The 18,033-nt window shown below is 43.5% G+C and overlaps 2 protein-coding genes across 2 annotated transcripts; one reads left to right on the forward strand and one right to left on the reverse strand.

Moving 5' to 3' along the window:
• Positions 1-1,503: 1,503 nt before the first annotated feature.
• Positions 1,504-3,244, forward strand: ND-49 (NADH dehydrogenase (ubiquinone) 49 kDa subunit). Its single transcript, XM_068298134.1, has 4 exons — positions 1,504-1,680; positions 1,749-1,870; positions 1,935-2,246; positions 2,305-3,244. The coding sequence occupies exons 1-4, from the start codon at positions 1,583-1,585 to the stop codon at positions 3,180-3,182; spliced, it is 1,410 nt and encodes a 469-aa protein (XP_068154235.1). The 5' UTR covers positions 1,504-1,582; the 3' UTR covers positions 3,183-3,244.
• A 608-nt stretch (positions 3,245-3,852) lies between these two features.
• apolpp (apolipophorin) lies at positions 3,853-15,780 on the reverse strand. Its single transcript, XM_068298136.1, has 9 exons — positions 15,653-15,780; positions 15,341-15,438; positions 14,399-14,428; positions 9,386-14,326; positions 7,006-9,248; positions 6,718-6,938; positions 4,543-6,661; positions 4,359-4,479; positions 3,853-4,294 (listed from the first exon to the last, which is right to left on the reverse strand). Exons 2-9 carry the CDS (start codon positions 15,414-15,416, stop codon positions 3,972-3,974), a joined length of 10,074 nt encoding a protein of 3,357 aa, XP_068154237.1. The 5' UTR covers positions 15,417-15,438; positions 15,653-15,780; the 3' UTR covers positions 3,853-3,971.
• Between the last annotated feature and the right edge of the window lie 2,253 nt (positions 15,781-18,033).

Below are 18,033 nucleotides of genomic sequence, written 5' to 3' on the forward strand. Positions count from 1 at the left end.
TAATTTTATGTCTGTTACGATTAAAACAATTATTTGAAATAAACAAATTTTTACAAACCTGGATAACGATGACATCTTATTTGAATCTCTATTTTGTCAAGCATCCCCTAGGGGTTCCTCCACTGACGAAGAAAGGGGTGGTAAGATGAGCATTTATTCTTTCTTATATTAAATCTTATATCTTATATTCTCACTTATTTCAATCAGGGTTAAGTTGCTTTAATGCCAATACTTCGCTCCAATACTCTCCTTGGGCTCCCGATCAAGTATGGTATACATCCCCAAAGAGTCTTTCAGTCTTTTAGCCGTATGATAAAATAAAACATTGTGTATCATTTGGTGAAAAGGGACATTAAAGCTTGTGCAAGATGGGAACACCGTCCACCTTTGTTTATATTTTAAATCGTAAATTAGATAGCTCTGATGTCCTTCCGCTGCGATTAAACAATATAAATATTAAAAACAAGATTCGAATAGAAAATATTCAATATTAGCAAAATGCGAGAAAGAAAACATAAAAATTGTGTAAAGGTTTGACTTCTTTGACATTTTGGCCCAAAGTTTTCGGAACGGAAGTTTCTAAGAAACTTTATCGAAGGAAAATAAGTAAATTAATATTTTAAAAGTTAGAAGAAAATGAAAAAAGCCTTTTAAAGAAACAAGAACTTTGATTTAAAACTGCCGCAAAAGTGTTGTATGAAACCATCGTGATTCGCAGTACCTGAAATGTGGGAAAAATCGAGTTTTGCCAGGTCTTTTTCATTTTTTTTTAATATCACAGTGTAATTTAATAATGAATACATACTTTCCTAAAATACGAAAAATACAAAAAACCAGAGTACCGACCCCAATGTTTGTATACCCTTAAAAGTTTTCTGTTTCTCATTCCTTACCTTCAGCCGTCAACGATAAAAGAAGGTTTTTATATAAAAAGACGAATGCTTGCGAAAGAACGGCCTACATTAGCATAGCAAGTAATGAAGTTTAGATCAAAGTCACTGCTTTTCTATGGGAGCTCTATGATATGGTCAGCAGATCTTAATCCAATTTAGCACAGCCATTAAAAGCTATGTTAAACTGAGAAATATAAATTTTTCTGACATTTGCGTGGAAAGTAACGAATTTCAGTAAATGACCTTTGTTATGAACATTATAAGTAAACTATTACTGTTATTGAGCAAAAAATAAGTAACAATATTTACCAATCAAACTATTGCCCTGCCGAATTATCCGAAAATATATTTTTTAATATCCACAAATATTTCAAAAGAACAACGTTATAAAAGTATCATATCAGTGTTTCACCATGAGAGTGTGGAATAAATTAGAAAAAAGCCCCGACTTTCATGACTTTTATCACCCCAGATATGCAAAGATTACCACATCATCAACATATTTCTGTTCAAAATACGATACTTTTGAGTCTCAATATCGTCGGAAAAAATGTTTGCTGGGTGTTCGTTTTGGCCCCGATATCGATATCGTCCCTGCATGCTGCATGCACATCTCTAATTAACACTCCGCGAATTGTACTCGGAAATTAACCAGCGGGTCTGTTATTTAATTGTTTTTCCTAACGGCAATGGCGTTTGCCAATATCGTGAGACGTTCGGTTGGCACCGGATTGGGGTTGCTCAGGGGACAACCAGCTGTGGCAACAACGGGAAGCACTGTGTTGGGGTAATTTGAAGATATTTTGCTTCTTCAATTGTTCGTTCTTACATAATCTTAACTATTTTATTTTTCAGATCGCAACAGCAGCGCGGTGCAGCAAAATGGTACCCAGATCCAGAGTTTATGAAGCAATTTAGCGGTGCTGTGATGTATCCTGACGAGGTTACCTCGCTGTGGAAAGTGCCACCATGGAACAGTTGAGTATTTGAAAATATTTATAAATCACAATTTTGTACTCATGTTCTACTTTGCCACCACAGGTAAAGTCACTCCTGTAGAGAAATCAGTTCGAAATCTGACTCTTAACTTTGGTCCGCAGCATCCCGCTGCGCACGGGGTGCTTCGGTTGGTACTCGAACTAGATGGTGAAACTGTAATGCGTGCCGATCCCCACATTGGTCTGCTCCACCGTGGCACTGAAAAACTCATCGAGTACAAGACCTACACGCAGGCGTTGCCGTACTTTGATCGCCTGGACTATGTGTCCATGATGTGCAATGAGCAGTGCTACTCGTTGGCTGTGGAGAAGCTGCTCAACATCGATGTGCCTCTAAGAGCAAAGTATATCCGAAGTAAGTGGGCGTCAAAGTATTTCAGTAATAGTATTAAAACCGCAGCTTCTTTATTCAGCTCTGTTTGCGGAGATTACACGCATCCTGAACCACATAATGGCAGTGGGTACACATGCGTTGGACGTAGGTGCGTTGACACCCTTCTTCTGGCTTTTCGAGGAGCGCGAAAAGATGATGGAGTTTTATGAACGCGTTTCTGGCGCTCGTATGCATGCTGCCTACATTCGGCCAGGAGGTGTCTCATTGGACATGCCTCTAGGTCTGATGGACGACATCTACGAGTTTGCTTCGAAATTCGCGGAGCGTTTGGACGAAGTTGAAGATGTGCTTAGCACGAATCGTATCTGGGTGCAACGTACTGAAGATATTGGCATAGTCACTGCAGAAGAAGCTCTTAACTACGGATTCAGCGGCGTAATGCTGCGAGGCTCTGGCATTAAGTGGGATCTCCGCAAGCAGCAGCCATACGATGCTTACCATCTGGTAGACTTTGATGTGCCCATCGGTACCAAGGGTGATTGCTACGATCGTTATTTGTGCCGTGTGGAGGAGATGCGTCAGTCATTGCGCATTATAGATCAGTGTCTTAACCAAATGCCTGCTGGGGAGATTAAGACCGATGACGCTAAAGTAACTCCTCCGTCTCGAGCAGAAATGAAAACATCGATGGAGGCTCTAATCCATCACTTTAAGCTCTTCACCCAGGGCTATCAAGTGCCACCCGGTGCCACCTACACTGCTATTGAGGCACCCAAGGGCGAGTTTGGTGTCTACCTAGTAGCGGATGGCTCCAGCCGCCCCTATCGGTGCAAGATCAAAGCTCCTGGATTTGCTCATTTGGCAGCATTGGAGAAGATTGGTAAGCAGCACATGTTGGCCGATGTCGTCGCCATTATTGGTACTTTGGATGTGGTGTTCGGCGAGATTGATCGATAGAATAATCAAATTAATTGTCTTTAAACGAAATATGAGTTATTAAAACATCGTAATTACTTATATATCGCTGAATTTTTATGATTTCTTCCATATAAGAAGCTGTCCAAAACTAAACGCTGTATTAAAATTTGGAATCAAATTTAGTCTGCTGAAAACTTTAGACATTATTGGAAGTGTCTATTGAAGCTAGAAACACTTATTCAGCGTGAAAATAAGGGCCCTTTGATTGCCTGGTTTGTTTTTCATTTAAGACTTTATGTGTTTTTTATGTGTTTAGCCATGTACAAAGAAATAGACAACTTTGATCTAGTGTTCGATTGAAGAATGTAATAAGGAAAGCTAAACAAAACTTAGGCGTTATTATTGACAATGAAAATGCCTCACCACTTGAAAATAATTTAGGACAGTAAAAAGAGTTGACATTAGTAAAATGTTAAACATTTTCAATTTGTTGTCAATTTTTGGATGTGTAAGTGCAACTGGACATTTGGAGTTGCTTGCGGCTTCTCGCTTCTCCTGGTTATAGTTCCCAATCGTATTATAAACGACTCAGCGAAATTAGATAGCTTAGATTTTTAGACAGCATTCAATGGTATATAGCCCGCCCCTTCGAATTTTTGTATTAAATGCCATGTCAATAAAACAAAATAATAAAAACAAGCAGGGAAGATTTAAATTTTTTGAGGATATGTGTGCATATTTTTAATAACTTATATACATTTTAGATATTCAGATTATCCATCGGAAAGATTAATGTTGATTCGAGTGAACAAGAACCAGTGTAGGTTTCTACGCGGCCTTGGGTTTCTTGTTTGGTACGAAGGTGGACGACTTAATGGCGCACTTGTGCTGCCCATGCAGGCCATGGACTGGCCAGCAGCGACAGTCACTGACTATTTCGGTCTTGAACAAGGTGTCGGCGATGGAGGAAGTAATTTGGTTGAGTACCTTCCTCTGCTCGGGAGCCTTCAATTTGTCAAAGTTCTGTGTATCGAATACCCATCCGCCATTGTTGAGCACAAAGTCAATGCCCATATCGTTTTCGAACTGGAGTTTGGTGCGCTTCTTGTTATCCTTGTTTTCAGTGGTGGCAACAAGACGAGAGTTAAAGCCTGTAACGAGTGGAATGGTTTAAATTTTTCCTCGCATACATACATCAGGCCAATGTGTACTTACCAACTAATTTTTCGGCTGGTACTCCCTCCAAGGACAGTCCTTTCACTGGAGCAATCAGATGAAGCAGGGCACCATCGAATTTGGTGACAGTTCCTGTTATTTGCGCCCGCACAAACTTCCACTGGAGAAATGAAAGAGACACAGGTTAGACGCGTACGAATTGTATACGCTTCAATGTACATACCCAGTTCTTGTACTCAAGCGAATCGCTGCGAACACCAACGATGCTCTTAGCAGCGCCAGCGCGGAATGGATAGTCGAGGGCTAGATGGAATGCCTTCTCATCCGATCCAGGGACAACGCTCTTCACGAGCCGCTCCAGGACATTGTAGATATCCAAAAGTCGCTTTTCGGTGATAATCTGCTCCACACAGTTATCGCAGAAGTTCTTGGGACCATTCAGTTGAACGTTAGCCACATTACCCTTGTAGTTGATTTTGCCGTTGTCGCTTGTCAGCAAGGCTGGATAGCGTTTCGATTCATCAAAGACAATGACACCAACTTGTACATCGCTGAAACCGCGAGATTTCAGTGAGTCGCGTATTTCGTTAATTGCGGGAGCGACAAGATTGCTCAGAACAACTGGGGTCACGTTAATGTCGACGACGAAGACGACATCAGCCTTGTTGTTTGGAATCTTTACGGAGAATTCTTCACCCACTTCACGTTGGCCAGGAGCGCCGGCGCACTTGAGACAGCGTGAGGGTAACAACACCCACTTATGCAGTTGCTTTAGGGCCGATCCGTAGGCCAAGGCAAATGTGCAGGCAGTCGACTCCTTCTCCTTCTCGGCCACCTTTTGTAGTGCAATGTCACAAGACGTGCGATAGGTCCTTGCGTCGAGCGTCAGATAGTGGAATGCCAGAGGGGACTCTAGTCCAAAGAGTTCGCTGCAAATCTCCTCACGGGCCGGGCTTTCAACCTGATCTTTGTTGAATGCCACAGGCGCACACTTGCCAACACCGTAATCGTTGCCCAAAGTGGCGGAATCAGCTGCTAAGGTGCCGTCTATGAGTAAGTAGTCGTCATAAGGTTCGGCGTTGCCGTTGCCCAGGAGACCACGGGTCCTGCTAGTGTAGAAACCATTCACGTTGACGTGGCAGATCTTCAAATCGGTGGTACAGACGACAGTGACTCCGTACTCAGAATGCAGGTGGACTGTGTAGAAGCGGCGCCAGGCGTGAATGCCAGGCAAGTTCTGTGGGTACTCTACAGGTTTGCCGTTCACTTTAAGAGCAACGGTGTCAGATACTTCAAGGAAATTCGCATCACGATCGATGAGGGTAATGGTCTTGAGCTTGCCGTTGGTCAATTGGGCGACTACTGTGAAGTTATTGTCCACACTGTCCTGGGCAAGAATGTACTTGCAATTACCTGGGTACGCGTAGTGTTGTCCATCGAAAGTGAACACATGCTGGCCATCGACAATGTGACCGCGCAGCTCAAAGTCTTGGAAGAACACCCATGAACTAAACAGATCCTTCTTGAAGATTGTCTCCCAGTTCTCGTTGAGGAGGAAGTTGATCACACTGGAGCGGAAAGTCAGGAGAGCCGGCAGTTTGCCAAAAACGTTAACGGAGTGAGGCAGGGAACTGAACCAGGCTTGCAAGTCTCCCACGGGGAAGCCACCAGATGGGGCGCTGCTTTCAATTGAATGCCAGATTGAGCGAACAGCCTTGACAAACAGCTTGACAAGTTCATCCAAAAGTTTCTCATCGTTAATAGATTGCTGCTTCAATTTGGCTTCCAAGTATTCATGCAGCTTCTGCAGCAGTTCGTTGGTTTCCGGAGTTTGTGGCAAAATGTGCAACTGGTCGAACAGATTGTTGAGGAATTCCAGGGTCTTTTCAACGAGCTTCAAGCTTTGGACCTTGCTGTTAAATTCAGCTTGGATGCTCTCGAAGGATGGGAGCTGGGCCAAATACTTTTTGACCTCCTCGATGATTTCTTCCGCGGCAGTTACCAAAACCTTGACAATTTCCTGAGCAGCATCCTGCACCGGCTTGAGCGACTCGTTGATGGCCTTGCCGTAGTTCTTCAGTGCCGGTCCGTATTTCTCGAGAATGGCTAGGATATCCTTGAAGGCTTTTGTGTAGGCGTTTACGATTTCAACACGCAACTGACCGACCAGCTTGGTTGCAGCCACAACAAACTGCTCCCAGGCCTGGAGCACAGAGTCCTTCCACACTGCCTGCAACTTCTCATAGATCTCGACCAAAGTCTTGTGTACCTTTTCATAAGCAGCCGATGTCGACTTGGTCACTTCGTCAATGATCTTTGTGAGTTTTTCGTACAAGGTGCGACTGCAAACATTTTGTTTTATAATACATACTAAAAAATAATTTGTGTGCCAACTTACATGCTCTCAATGATCGACGCCAAGGTAGGATCGGACTCTAGTTCATGGATAATTGACTTGACATTTTCATCGTAACTGGCCTTCAGTTTGGTAAAGTCCGGTGTGCTCTCCTTAGCCAACTTCAATTGATGATCCGACACTTGGCGCAATTTCTCGAAGCGCTGTTTAACCTTCTCGGTAATAGCTTCGGTTTCTGCCTTCACTTCCGTCTCGACAGCGTTCTAAAATAATAAGAGATATATTATTATAAAAAAATGTCCATGGCAGTGAGACTTGAGCTTTTCTTACCAGGAAAGCTTTAACATCGTCCTCGTTAGATTTATAGCTGGTTTGCAGGAAGTTCGCCGCATCTAGAGCCACACGTCCGTTGAAAATCTGTTTACCACTGCCAATCACATCGAACTTGATCTCCTTGCCAAGCTTAATTTCGGCATTGGCGTCCAAAAGGTCAGCACGCTTCAGAGTAAACTTCGCCCAGGTTGGCTGGAATTCGCTCGAGACTTCCACCGGCTTAAGACCGAATGGCTGCAGTTTGTAGTTCAACTTTGCAACACGCTTCTGCTTGTTGTAATCGCCGACCACTTGGATAATTTGCTCATTTAAAGCGCTGACCGAAATTTCCAACTTCTCCTTGTTTGCATAAAGCCAGGCAGCAGCCTTATCGGTGTTTCCGCTGTGAATCTCAGCACCAGCACTTACCTCCCGTGTCTCGGTATTTATGGCTGAGTGAGTGTTTATCTCATACTGCAATTGCAGTCCAGTGGAACGCAGTTTGTGAACGGCTGTCACATTGAAGCCATTCTGATCCTTGATATTGCGCACCTCACTGGTTACAATCACCTTCTGTTCCGGTACTCGGAATACATCAAATACTAATTCACCATTTGCAATACGCTGATTGCGGTTGGCATCCAAATGACCAGAAATACTTAGTGGACGAATAGTTGGGTGTTCAAGCTTGATGAGACCCTTGGCATTGAGGGCAACACGTTCGACTCCTGAGATGTCCAAGATGGCTGATACACTGGCCACATCGTTGGGGCGCTGCAATTTGTCAATGTAGAAGGAAGCGGATTGTTCATAGTGGCCAAAGAACTTTCCATCACTAGGAATCTGTTGTTTTGTCTCGAACAGAATTTGACGTTTCGGAAGTGTTAGTTTAACCGTTGAGCCCGTCGGCAAAACGTTGGCCTGGACTTGGTATTTCAGGTTCTTTCCGGAGACGATGAGACCATCAAGGCTATATTGGTACTTGAATCCCTGACGGATGGTCTGTGATTTCAACTCAAACTCGTACGGATGTCCGAGCTCTCGCAGATCAACCAGAATGAGGGCTGAATGCTGAGTAGAGTCCAATTGCTGTTCATCAACGGTGATGATCGATTGGACTTGGACGTTGGTGCACTGTTTCTTCTCCTCGCACACAGACAGTTTCGAGTTAAACTCCTTGTTCGTTATCTTCAAGGTTGATACGCCGTTCTTGGGGCCAAAGTTGCCATTGAAGATGTATGCGAATCCGACTTCCTTGTCAGTGTTAAGATCAAACAGTTGGCGAGTCAACTTAAAGTTGCCCGAGTGGGACTTGCCTTGGTATTGAACCTGTCCTTGACCCTCAATTATAGCCTTGTTCTGCTCCTTTTTCAGTGCGTATGTGGCAGTACCTTGGAAAACACTTCCTTGGGCATTCTTCAATTGAATCTTGATGTTCTTGCCTTGTGCGCGTGCGTCCAAGACGTATCCATCGAGTTTCAGCTTCTTTGAGTCCCAGTTGCCAACAATGTAAAAGTCGTCAATGTTTGTGTACGAAGCCTCGGTGTTAAGCTTGAAGTCCAATTCTGCCAGGTTTTGAATATCCAGGGTTAGCTTAGCCTTACGCTCGCCTAGCACTTCCACAATGGCGGTAAGTACGATTGGTTGACCCGATGGCAATTTGACGTGGACGTCGACGCCCTTTTTGTGGGCAGAGCGGTATAGTTTTGTTTCCCAGTCGTAGGATTTACCAGCCTGTTTCGCTTGCACGGAGATCACATAGGAATCTTCGACTTCCTTGTGACTGCGAATGTCCAGTTCAATGTTCTTGGCCGTCTCGTGGCTCGAGTCAAATGTAAAGTGCAGTGTAGCGGTCTCTCCAGCAGCATAGGTAACATCAGCATTAGTCTTCAGGTATTTATCGCCGTATTGAGCGTTGAATGCGTACTTCTGCTTGCCATTGGCATCTCCGTCCCGGATAGAGCCAGACTGCTGGCGCTGGTAGCTTCCATCGAATTTGAATGGAGCGGCCATGTTATTGTTTTGGGACTCGAATGAGTATGTACCCTGTTGCGGTGTGCCCTTCCAAACGGTGTTTACGCGTCCAAACAATCCATTTCCGGTCTTTGTGTCAAAGAACAACTCAATATGGTGGGCAGCGTTACTGTCCTCGTTAACCGATGGCTTCAGTACCTTGCCGTTGCTGTTCACCTCCCACGACTTGACGATGGAATCAGGGGCTTGCAGATTACTCTGGAATTCATAGGTAGCTGGCACGTTGCCTTGGAAAGAAAAAAATAATTAAAATTGAAATCGATGCCAAAAAATTTTAAAATGTCGAGATTGTTTTTGTCTTGACTGTGGGAAAATGGAACGACTAAAACGGATTTTGTAGAAATTGAATGAGATCTTAACTTACCTTGAGCAAGATGGTACTTTCCATTAAGGTTGTAAGATAGACGATCACCATATTTGGCCGAAACACGTCCAACTGCATGCACTTGGCTGTACTCATCTACCACAATGGAGAATTGTGAGGGCTTGAAAAGAGAGTTACCATTGGAGGTGGACTCGAATTCAAAGCTCTTGCTGCTGCCCTTCAGCAGGTGTTTTACACTGTTGTTAATCTCCCATTTTTGGCCCTCGTATGGAGTGTACACAAGTTGGTTATTAGCAGAGAACTCCTTGGTCTTCACGTTTAAGCTTTCTAATTTGCCCTTGATGGCCAACGAGCGCTTCTTGCCACCGCCGGGTTGCTGTTCACCAATTTGCGCATCTACATTGCCCTGGGTAATGCCAGTCTTTGGATTGGCTGTCAGTTTGCGATTGATGCTACCATCAATAACGCGGCCCTCCGGAGTCGTCAGAACAAAGGTGCCCTGGATTTCTCCATTCGAACGCCAATCTCCCTTGACGCTGCCAGCCGAGTCAAAGGATAGTTTTTTGTTGTTTGCCTCCACGACATTTTTGGTGGAGAACTTCAGTTTATCCAGATTGTTCTCAGTCTTCAAATGAAGCTTCTTCTCACCGTCTAGGGTTAAGGTAGTATCGATGTCATATTTAGGGGCAAGAACTAGGAATTTTGATTCTACTTCAAGCTTGTGCTTGGGTTCCGTCTTTTGAGTCTCTACGGTGGCAGTCAGTTCTCCCTTTCCATTCTTGGCGACCTTAAAGTCAGCCTTGGCAGTTAGCAGATTTTTAACAATCAAGTTAATCTTAGCTGCAGAGATTTTATCCTGAGGGTGCTGAGATTCACCGGTGAATTTGATCACATCTGCATTGTCGCGGATGAGATGGAATTCGCTGTTGGTTTTGTCTGGTGCGCCAATAACCTTAAGGGTCCATTGGGTAGGCTTGTCCTTTCCGCTAAATTGACCGCTACCTTGTAAATCAATGTGGATATCTTGTGCTGTATAACGTTGGCCCAATTCACCCTTAATAGTCAACGAAGTGCCCCAGCTGGTGGTTAGGACGTTATCGACGACAAATAGGTTTCCATTGACATCACACTTCGAGACAAAGTCAACGAAATGTTTGTTAAGCTTCACGTTAGCCTCCAAAGCATAGTCCCGAACTGATCGCTGGTTGCTCTGATACTTGACATTGATAGATCCGACCTTCTGGTCGCGGGTGGCTTCCGCCTCCACTTGGAATTTGTTTGCATCAAAAGTAGACTTGACTTTCAGGCCGCCCACTGGTTTGCCCTTATGCTGAATAGCCACATCGTGGGAGAATTTGCCCGACCGTATGGCATTCGAATTTTCTGTTTTCACAAACTCGAATTCGGTTTCAGTATCAATAGCCCAGGTAACAGCTTTGCCGGTGGTCTTCAAGGAGTAAAGTTGATTACCAATGGTTAACTGAGCCGAGCTTCCGTAAACAGTTTCCGGAGAGCGCTCATCGTTCACGAAAAAGCCAACAGCATATTGTCCGTTCTCGAGTTTGAAGTTGCTCTTTACCAAGTACGATTGCTGGCCAGGAGCAACGTGCAGTTCGGTGTTAAGTGAGGCTGGGCCAACATCTGCCCATCCGTTGACCACAACGCGTTCGTTATTGGCATTGGAAATTTGGAAGTTTTGGAAGTTATAACGGGCCTGCTTTTCGCCGGTCTGCTGGACAACGATCTTGCCATCAGCGTGGTAGCCGTTGATGTTGTTTGTGACACCATTTTTGTCTTGGATCTCAATGAGGGGCTTGTATTCATTGCCATTCTTGGAGAATCCGATCTTGCTCTTCTTGATTTCCTTGTCGTGCTCGTACTGACCGTAAAGGACCAACTCCTTGTTGTCATTGGAGACTCCAGCTTCGACTCCAAAGTGGAATTGTGGATTGTCGAAAGAAATGCGGCCATAGGTTCGTGGTTTAGAGCCCAACTCGAAGGCAATACTAGTGTCATGGGAGACCTTAGATCCGGGTGTGCTGTAGTCCAGTTTCCATTGCTGACTGCCTGTTGGCAGGGTCAAGTGAGTACCCTTGAAGTTGAATCGGCGTTCTGTCGTCAAATAGATAGCAAACGAGAATGGTCGTGACAGATGCAGTTCATCAATTAGAGCATGTCCCTTTCCAGCACCGCTTCCTTGATGGGTAATCGACGTTATGTCATTAATACTTGTAGAGCTGACTACACATACATTTAGTCCAACAATCTCCAATTGGTTGAAGCAAAGTTCACTGGGCTGGCTTGCTTTCTGTTTCTTGGCACCCTTCAAAGCGATTGTCTTCTGCTTATCTTGCTCGGCGACGAAGAACTCCGTGTTTAGGTTGACATCAATCAGCTCAAGTTTTTCGCGGGGCAACTCGACGTCCACGTTAAAACCGTCTCCGTCCCTGATAATGGATACGGTCACGTCACTTCCAGTCGCTGAGTGTGCGGTGGAGACAACTCGCAGGCCAGTTGACAGAACTTGGGCATTGAAGCCCAACTGCACATTGACATCGATATCGACACTGGGCACGAATTTCAAACGATATTTGGCCCTCTGCCAGTTTTGTTCTAGAATGTCGTTGACGTCAATATTGACAGCAAAATCTATCTTGTTTGCGGCGAAGCCCTGGGCGGAAAATTCAAGTGGCACACCAACACCTGTTGGATACGAGAATTCCGTGTCCAGGAAAAGGTGGTGACAGGCGAATTGTTTTTCGAATGAGGACAACTCCTTCTTCACCTTGTCGAAAGCCGCAGAGAAGTGCTGGATAATGTCGGTCAATGTGCTTGGTACATTGTCACCCAAACTCAGGAAAGCCAACTCTGAACCAAAAAGTTTAAGCGATAGATCTAAATTCAAATCTTGGGCATTTTTACTGCCGTAAGTCTTGTATTTCTTTGCAGTCTTTGATGTGTCGTCGGCAATGGATCGCTTGGAGCGCCCAGCAGCCTCAGATCCACTTACTTCGATAAGCTTCACAATTTCCTCGAAGTCCTTGTTCAACAATCCCTTTGGACCCAGATAGTATTCCAAAACAGTCTCCAAGTTCTCCTGGCGTACGCTTGCTTCGAAAACATTGAAATTGGTGCCAAATACTTCGGTTGTAACATTCAGACGGGCCGATCGGGGAAGGAAGCCATGCTGCGAGTATATCAACTTGTAGTCCGAACTGGCTCCGAATCCCAGAGCGTCAATCTTGTAGGAAACTTCGTTATTAAAACTGTAGCGTCTGTAGTCGCGGGGGAACTGCTTGGTCACACGGATGTTGGACAAATGGTAACGCTGCTGCTCCCGAGTAGCATCTGTGGAGTCTCGTATAGCCTTGAGGTTGGAGGCAATAAAACCACCGACCTGGTACACCTTTTCGGAGTTGACAATCTCGGCAATTTGGTTGGCGATCTCGGCGGTGGGGCATGCGATGGCTGCCAGGTAGGCTTCAATACGCAGTTCGGAATCCTCATTATGGTCCTTAAGCAATTCAATAGCTTTTGTCTGGAGACCACTATCACATCCGATAGTGGAGAAAGCTTGCAGGGCTGCGACACGAATACGATTTGATCTTCCGGTGGATGCGCACTCAGTTAAAGCAGATCCAATGCTGGAGGCCAAGCTCTGAGCATTGCCAATACCCTTCAAAATGTACACAATGCGTTCCTCATCCCTTTTGGTGCTGGCCTTGCAGTACTTCAGATTATCGGCCAACTTCTTCGAAATAGGTTCAATCTCACTTGGTTCACAGCCGTGGCGAGTGCAGTACTTGGCAACCAAGGTTCCGACGGCCAAAAATATCTCCTTAGGTGCGCTTGGCGTCAGTTGAGCTGTAGCTTGGGTCAAAGTCTCCTTATCGACCGACTCAACCAGGTTAAGTGACAAAATGGCAAATACTTTTTCCTTTTCATCAAGTTTGTTTAGCTGCTTCAAAATGGCTCTGGCCGACTCGGCAGTGTTTGTGCGGAATAGCGCATCAAGGTAGACCTTGCGAGCCTGCACTTTGTTTTGGTGTGGGAATGCCGCCAGTTCTAGCAGAGTGTCGGTGTCTGCTTGACGCAGAAGACGGATGAGCTCGACGAACTTCTTGGCACTGTCCTTCTTAACGTAGTCGCTGGTGGCATCAACAAGTTCCGAAAGAGCCGCCTTTAAGGCATTGATGTTCTTGGCAGTGTAGGTTTCAGGCTTCTGGAAAATAATGCTAGCCTTGTCCGATCCAGTTGCTGGAGCCGAGCCGGCTGTACCTCCAGCATTCTTAAGTTTCAGAGTAGTCAGTACCTTAGCGCTCACGTCAGAGTTGCCCTTGGTGACTCCGGCGAACTTGTATGTCTCTACTAGCTGCACGTTCTCAACAACACCGCGCTCAACCTTTGCCTCTTTGGAGTAGTCGGCCTGGAACAAAAGACTGGACGAGATTCCAGCTTTTTCGTTGACCACTCCAGAGATTAGGCCGCTGTTGATTTGCTCGCGATGGGCGCAGCTGTTCAGATTACGCACTTTCGTGATAGTATCACCATTGCCGGCCTTTGATACAGATGTGTGTGTTGGGCACTGCCCAAAAACGTCCACCTCGTGGCCTGATTCGGTTCCCGATTGCAACAGAGAGATAATAGCACGCTTAATGTTTAGCGAATAGGCCGAGTCCCCAGCATCGGTACAGATTTCTGGCTCCACCTGGCCGTTGGACAGAGTGAAGTGCACTGGCTTTTGTATGTTGTTCACTATTTTCTTCTCCACAGATTCCTTTGTGTTGGTTACTTTGACGGCACCAACTTGCAGAGTGTAGCCACAGTTGCCCTCAGCAAAGACTTTGGCAGTACCGGTCACTTTGAGGCTAGTATCATCGGCTTCGCTCACAGCACCGGAGCTCAGTCCAACCGTTAGAATACTGTCGAACGCATATTCATAAAAGTGGCCAGGGGTATATTTCAGAAGACCGTTGTCCGCTATTAAGAAAAATGGGAATATATTGACTGGGTTACAACAGTTCAGCACAATTTTTCTTCAATATGACTTACATTTGGGACATCCTCTGCTGCAACTGCCATCTGCAAAAGAGAATGCAAAATAAAACAATTAAATTGGTTTCCTAATTGAATAAACCAGTGGGCCCCATAGTAAGAAATCTTTCATTTAAAATCCTTTTTTTTAAATTCTTAAATAAAACAAATGCCTATCCTGTCTTTGGAACCATCATATATGATAATGTCAATATTTCTCGAGTCTAGGATTTAGAATCAATCCAGATTTCTAAATTGATTTTGATCAAATTCCTATAACTTCATCTATTCGTCTGACAAACGTAAAAACAAGCGAACAATTTATTATGTTGGTCTGATGCCAAATATATTCCAAGCTGCAGTAGAAAGGACATAAATGGGAAAAATTTCACCACATCAACTTAAAGTTCTAGTAGAAGATTAATATCATACGAACACAGTTTCGAATTCGGTATTAGAACTTTCTTTTTTGTGCGAAACAACCGATTTCTCTATGAAACCAATAAACTTTTTCCTTAGGATGTTTTTTATGAGAATTTTTTTTTAATCCATCGCTAAAAGTGATAGGAATCGACACCAGAGTCCTTCTTTATACCCAAGTCTGTGTGTCTAATGACAAATTTCTACGCAAACTAGTCAAATTTACATAAATAAAAAAAGCATATAAGAACGGAAATTGGCGACAAGAAAATGAAAACATTGTTTACAACATAAATTAAAAATAACTAAATTTAGTAATGTGAATTAGGGGTATTTCTTAAAATGTTGTAGAGGATAGGTGACTAATGAACTCAAGTCTCACGTATTCGTATTAAATACGAATCAGCTATGTATCTCAATCTTTGATTAATAACGTTTTTACTACTCGCGGTCCATTGAATAATCTACTCTCGTACAGTGTGTGTGTGTGTGTGTGTGTGTGTGTGTAAGAACAATCTAGAAATAATATAATCCACTTACCGGCACTTGTAGTTACCGCGAATAGCAGACAGAAGAGGATTCCACTCAAACGGCAAGGATTAAGCGTCCTGGCCATCGCGTTGGATCCCTTGGTACGTCTACAGAATAAATGAAAGGTAATTTGAGCACCAATTTTTAAACAGATTTCATATCATTAATTCAGTCTAAACGACTGTTCTCGAAAGACTAACAAGTCTGTATGTGTGGATATGAAATTATTCCACAAGTTTTCAGTTTCAATTGTTTTGTTTGTTTGTTTATTTATTTATTTTTTTCCCCGTTTTGCACAAATTCAGGATATCATTGCTGTACCTTAAGCACCACTATTAATTTCACTTTATTCCTTTCACACCACTGATTTAAATGGCATATGTATGTGTGCACCAACGACTCTGACTCCGATTTGAACTCGCTACGGATCCGACGACGACTACTTTCGAATTAAGCCGGATTTCAGTTGAACACCCACTTTAAATACCTCGCGTCCACTTGAAGCCCATTCAAGACAGGGAAACAAATTGATGGCTCTGTCAGCGTTAACGACAACGTCAGCGTCAACGCTAGCGTCAACGTGTGAGAGTGAGAGTGATCGTACTGGGTGGTGAGGCTCCGGCTTCCCTAAATAACTCACTTGTCGGTACACACATGGGCTGGCTATTTTTCCGTCCCGCTGGATTGGTCTCATGCACCGAAACCGAAATCTAAACTTATCAGCGGTGAAGGGTGCCCGCGGTTGGCCACTGCCACTGCCAGTGCCTGGCCCCTTCCCCGTTCATGCCTCCGCTGTGGTGCTAAGTACTTTCTATTATCTCATGATGATCCGACTTGGACGCATTCGACCCCAGACCAGGCTCAGTTCTCGCAGCACTATCTCTGTTCGACACTTATCTGTATACACACATGCGCATTGTACATTGTATAATTTGGTTGGTGTGAGTGTGGAATATAGCGATGTGTACAGATTATAAACCTCGGCTACCTGCAGTTGAGGGTGTGGATGAGCCAAGCTGGCAGCTGTCGAGGACAATGTTGCTTCTGCCCGGACTCTTGCGCCAGATTGCTCGAAAGTTCAATTAGGCACAATTTTTTTCACAGATTATTCATATTTAATTTTTGCAAATTGTTGAAATAAGATCAAAACATAATTATGATCTATTACCTACATATCTCCCTCATCGAATGCAGAGTATTGACCCAGAAGCACTTAGTCCCAGGTGATAAAAATAATGAATTCTGAAAAATATCGTAAAGTATAGTATACTGTCATCTGTATTTAACCAATTCTTCGGTGTGATACTTCGGATTAGGCTTTCTGGTTTGTGCATATATTTGTGTTTTGTGTTGGCGATCTACAGATGTATGTACATACATGAATTGCAGTATTTCCTGATAAGGAACAACTTTAATCTTTAATTAAAAGCAAAACGCTGCTCGATAAGCACAAAATGACTCGAGCTCGAGCTGAATGTACCTGACAGAAAAAATTACAGTTCGTTTCGAAAGAAATTTATTTGTAGAATGGTAGATATTTCCATCCAAGCGTATCCCCCCAAAATCCATGGCCGAAACCGACCAACACTGACATCGGTTGGTTTACGGTACTTTAGCATCAGGTTCTTCTCCTTTAATCTTTTCTTTTACCAATACTAAATAAATACTGTCAACAATATATGCATTACTTATGTACTGAATGTCATTGCGTCCTTTTAGTAGTGCTCATGGCGACAAGTCATAATAATTATGAATCTCTTTTATTGAATTTCCAAGAATACCATGTTAAAGGATGTTTTCAATAGAGTCTTAGCTCTCATTCCTACAGGGTATTTCAAAGTCATCATTAAATCTTCGGTATAGTGAAATTTGAAGACTGCCAACACATCTAATTCATAGATAGGAATAAATTTTGTACATTTCATTTAATGGCGGGACTATCTTTAATACTAAGCTATGACTTACTAAACAGATTAAATTTGTATTTGTATTTCTTGTTTATTTATAAATAAGAATTTGCACAAGCAGCATGAATACAGTGTAGTTTTTAAAACCTCTGGAAAATTCCAAGATTTCAGGAATTTTATAGAATAGAAATGGTCGGAGGTAATCATTGAAATACTATGTTGTGGATTGCTTTTACTGAATTATCGCTAGCTAGTTCTGTTGAATAGAAATGATTTTATTATAATTTTCTCTATAAGTACCAGCACGAATATTGAATACTTTACCCAATAGACTGTTTTGTGTAAACCAAGTGCTGGAATAATGAAGACCGCGCAAGATGCTTCGGAGTTTAAATTTTAACTATTGTGTCGGAGTTTCTCTAATCTTGACAATGTGAATACTTTGTGATAGCAGATAATATCCGATAGGTGAATGAATTCACACAAATTTTTCCAAATTTCCAAGATTAGATACTTACATCGAACCTGGGAGGAGTAGGAGTAGGCCCCCATGCCGAGCATACAAGTCAATGAACTCCTCACACATCAAATAAATGTGAGTGGAAAGGGGACAGACCTATGCGCTGTCGATAAGCAGAAATTGATATTTGTTTCGATGGATCGCTCGTCAATAGGCTTGAGTTAGACTGGCTCTTAAAAGCAACACAGACTACGGTGTAGACAGAGGGGTGAACCAATAAGCAGTCTAATTGATACATCGGGATAATTTGAAGAGCCTAGAGGACTTTGACCCTT

Source organism: Drosophila tropicalis, unplaced genomic scaffold (genome assembly GCF_018151085.1).
Source record: "Drosophila tropicalis isolate 14030-0801.00 unplaced genomic scaffold, ASM1815108v1 contig_859, whole genome shotgun sequence".
In the NCBI taxonomy this organism is placed as follows: Eukaryota; Metazoa; Arthropoda; class Insecta; order Diptera; family Drosophilidae; genus Drosophila; species Drosophila tropicalis.

Excerpts from the sequence above, each read along its gene's own strand:
- ND-49 (XM_068298134.1), top strand. The coding sequence starts at position 1,583 with ATGGCGTTTGCCAATATCGTGAGACGTTCGGTTGGCACCGGATTGGGG. Across the intron at positions 1,681-1,748 it reads ACGGGAAGCACTGTGTTGGG|ATCGCAACAGCAGCGCGGTG; the intron begins GTAATTTGAAGA and ends TTTATTTTTCAG. Across the intron at positions 1,871-1,934 it reads GAAAGTGCCACCATGGAACA|GTAAAGTCACTCCTGTAGAG; the intron begins GTTGAGTATTTG and ends TTGCCACCACAG.
- apolpp (XM_068298136.1), bottom strand. The coding sequence starts at position 15,416 with ATGGCCAGGACGCTTAATCCTTGCCGTTTGAGTGGAATCCTCTTCTGT. Across the intron at positions 6,939-7,005 it reads ACGATGTTAAAGCTTTCCTG|AACGCTGTCGAGACGGAAGT; the intron begins GTAAGAAAAGCT and ends TTATTATTTTAG. Across the intron at positions 6,662-6,717 it reads GCGTCGATCATTGAGAGCAT|TCGCACCTTGTACGAAAAAC; the intron begins GTAAGTTGGCAC and ends AAATGTTTGCAG.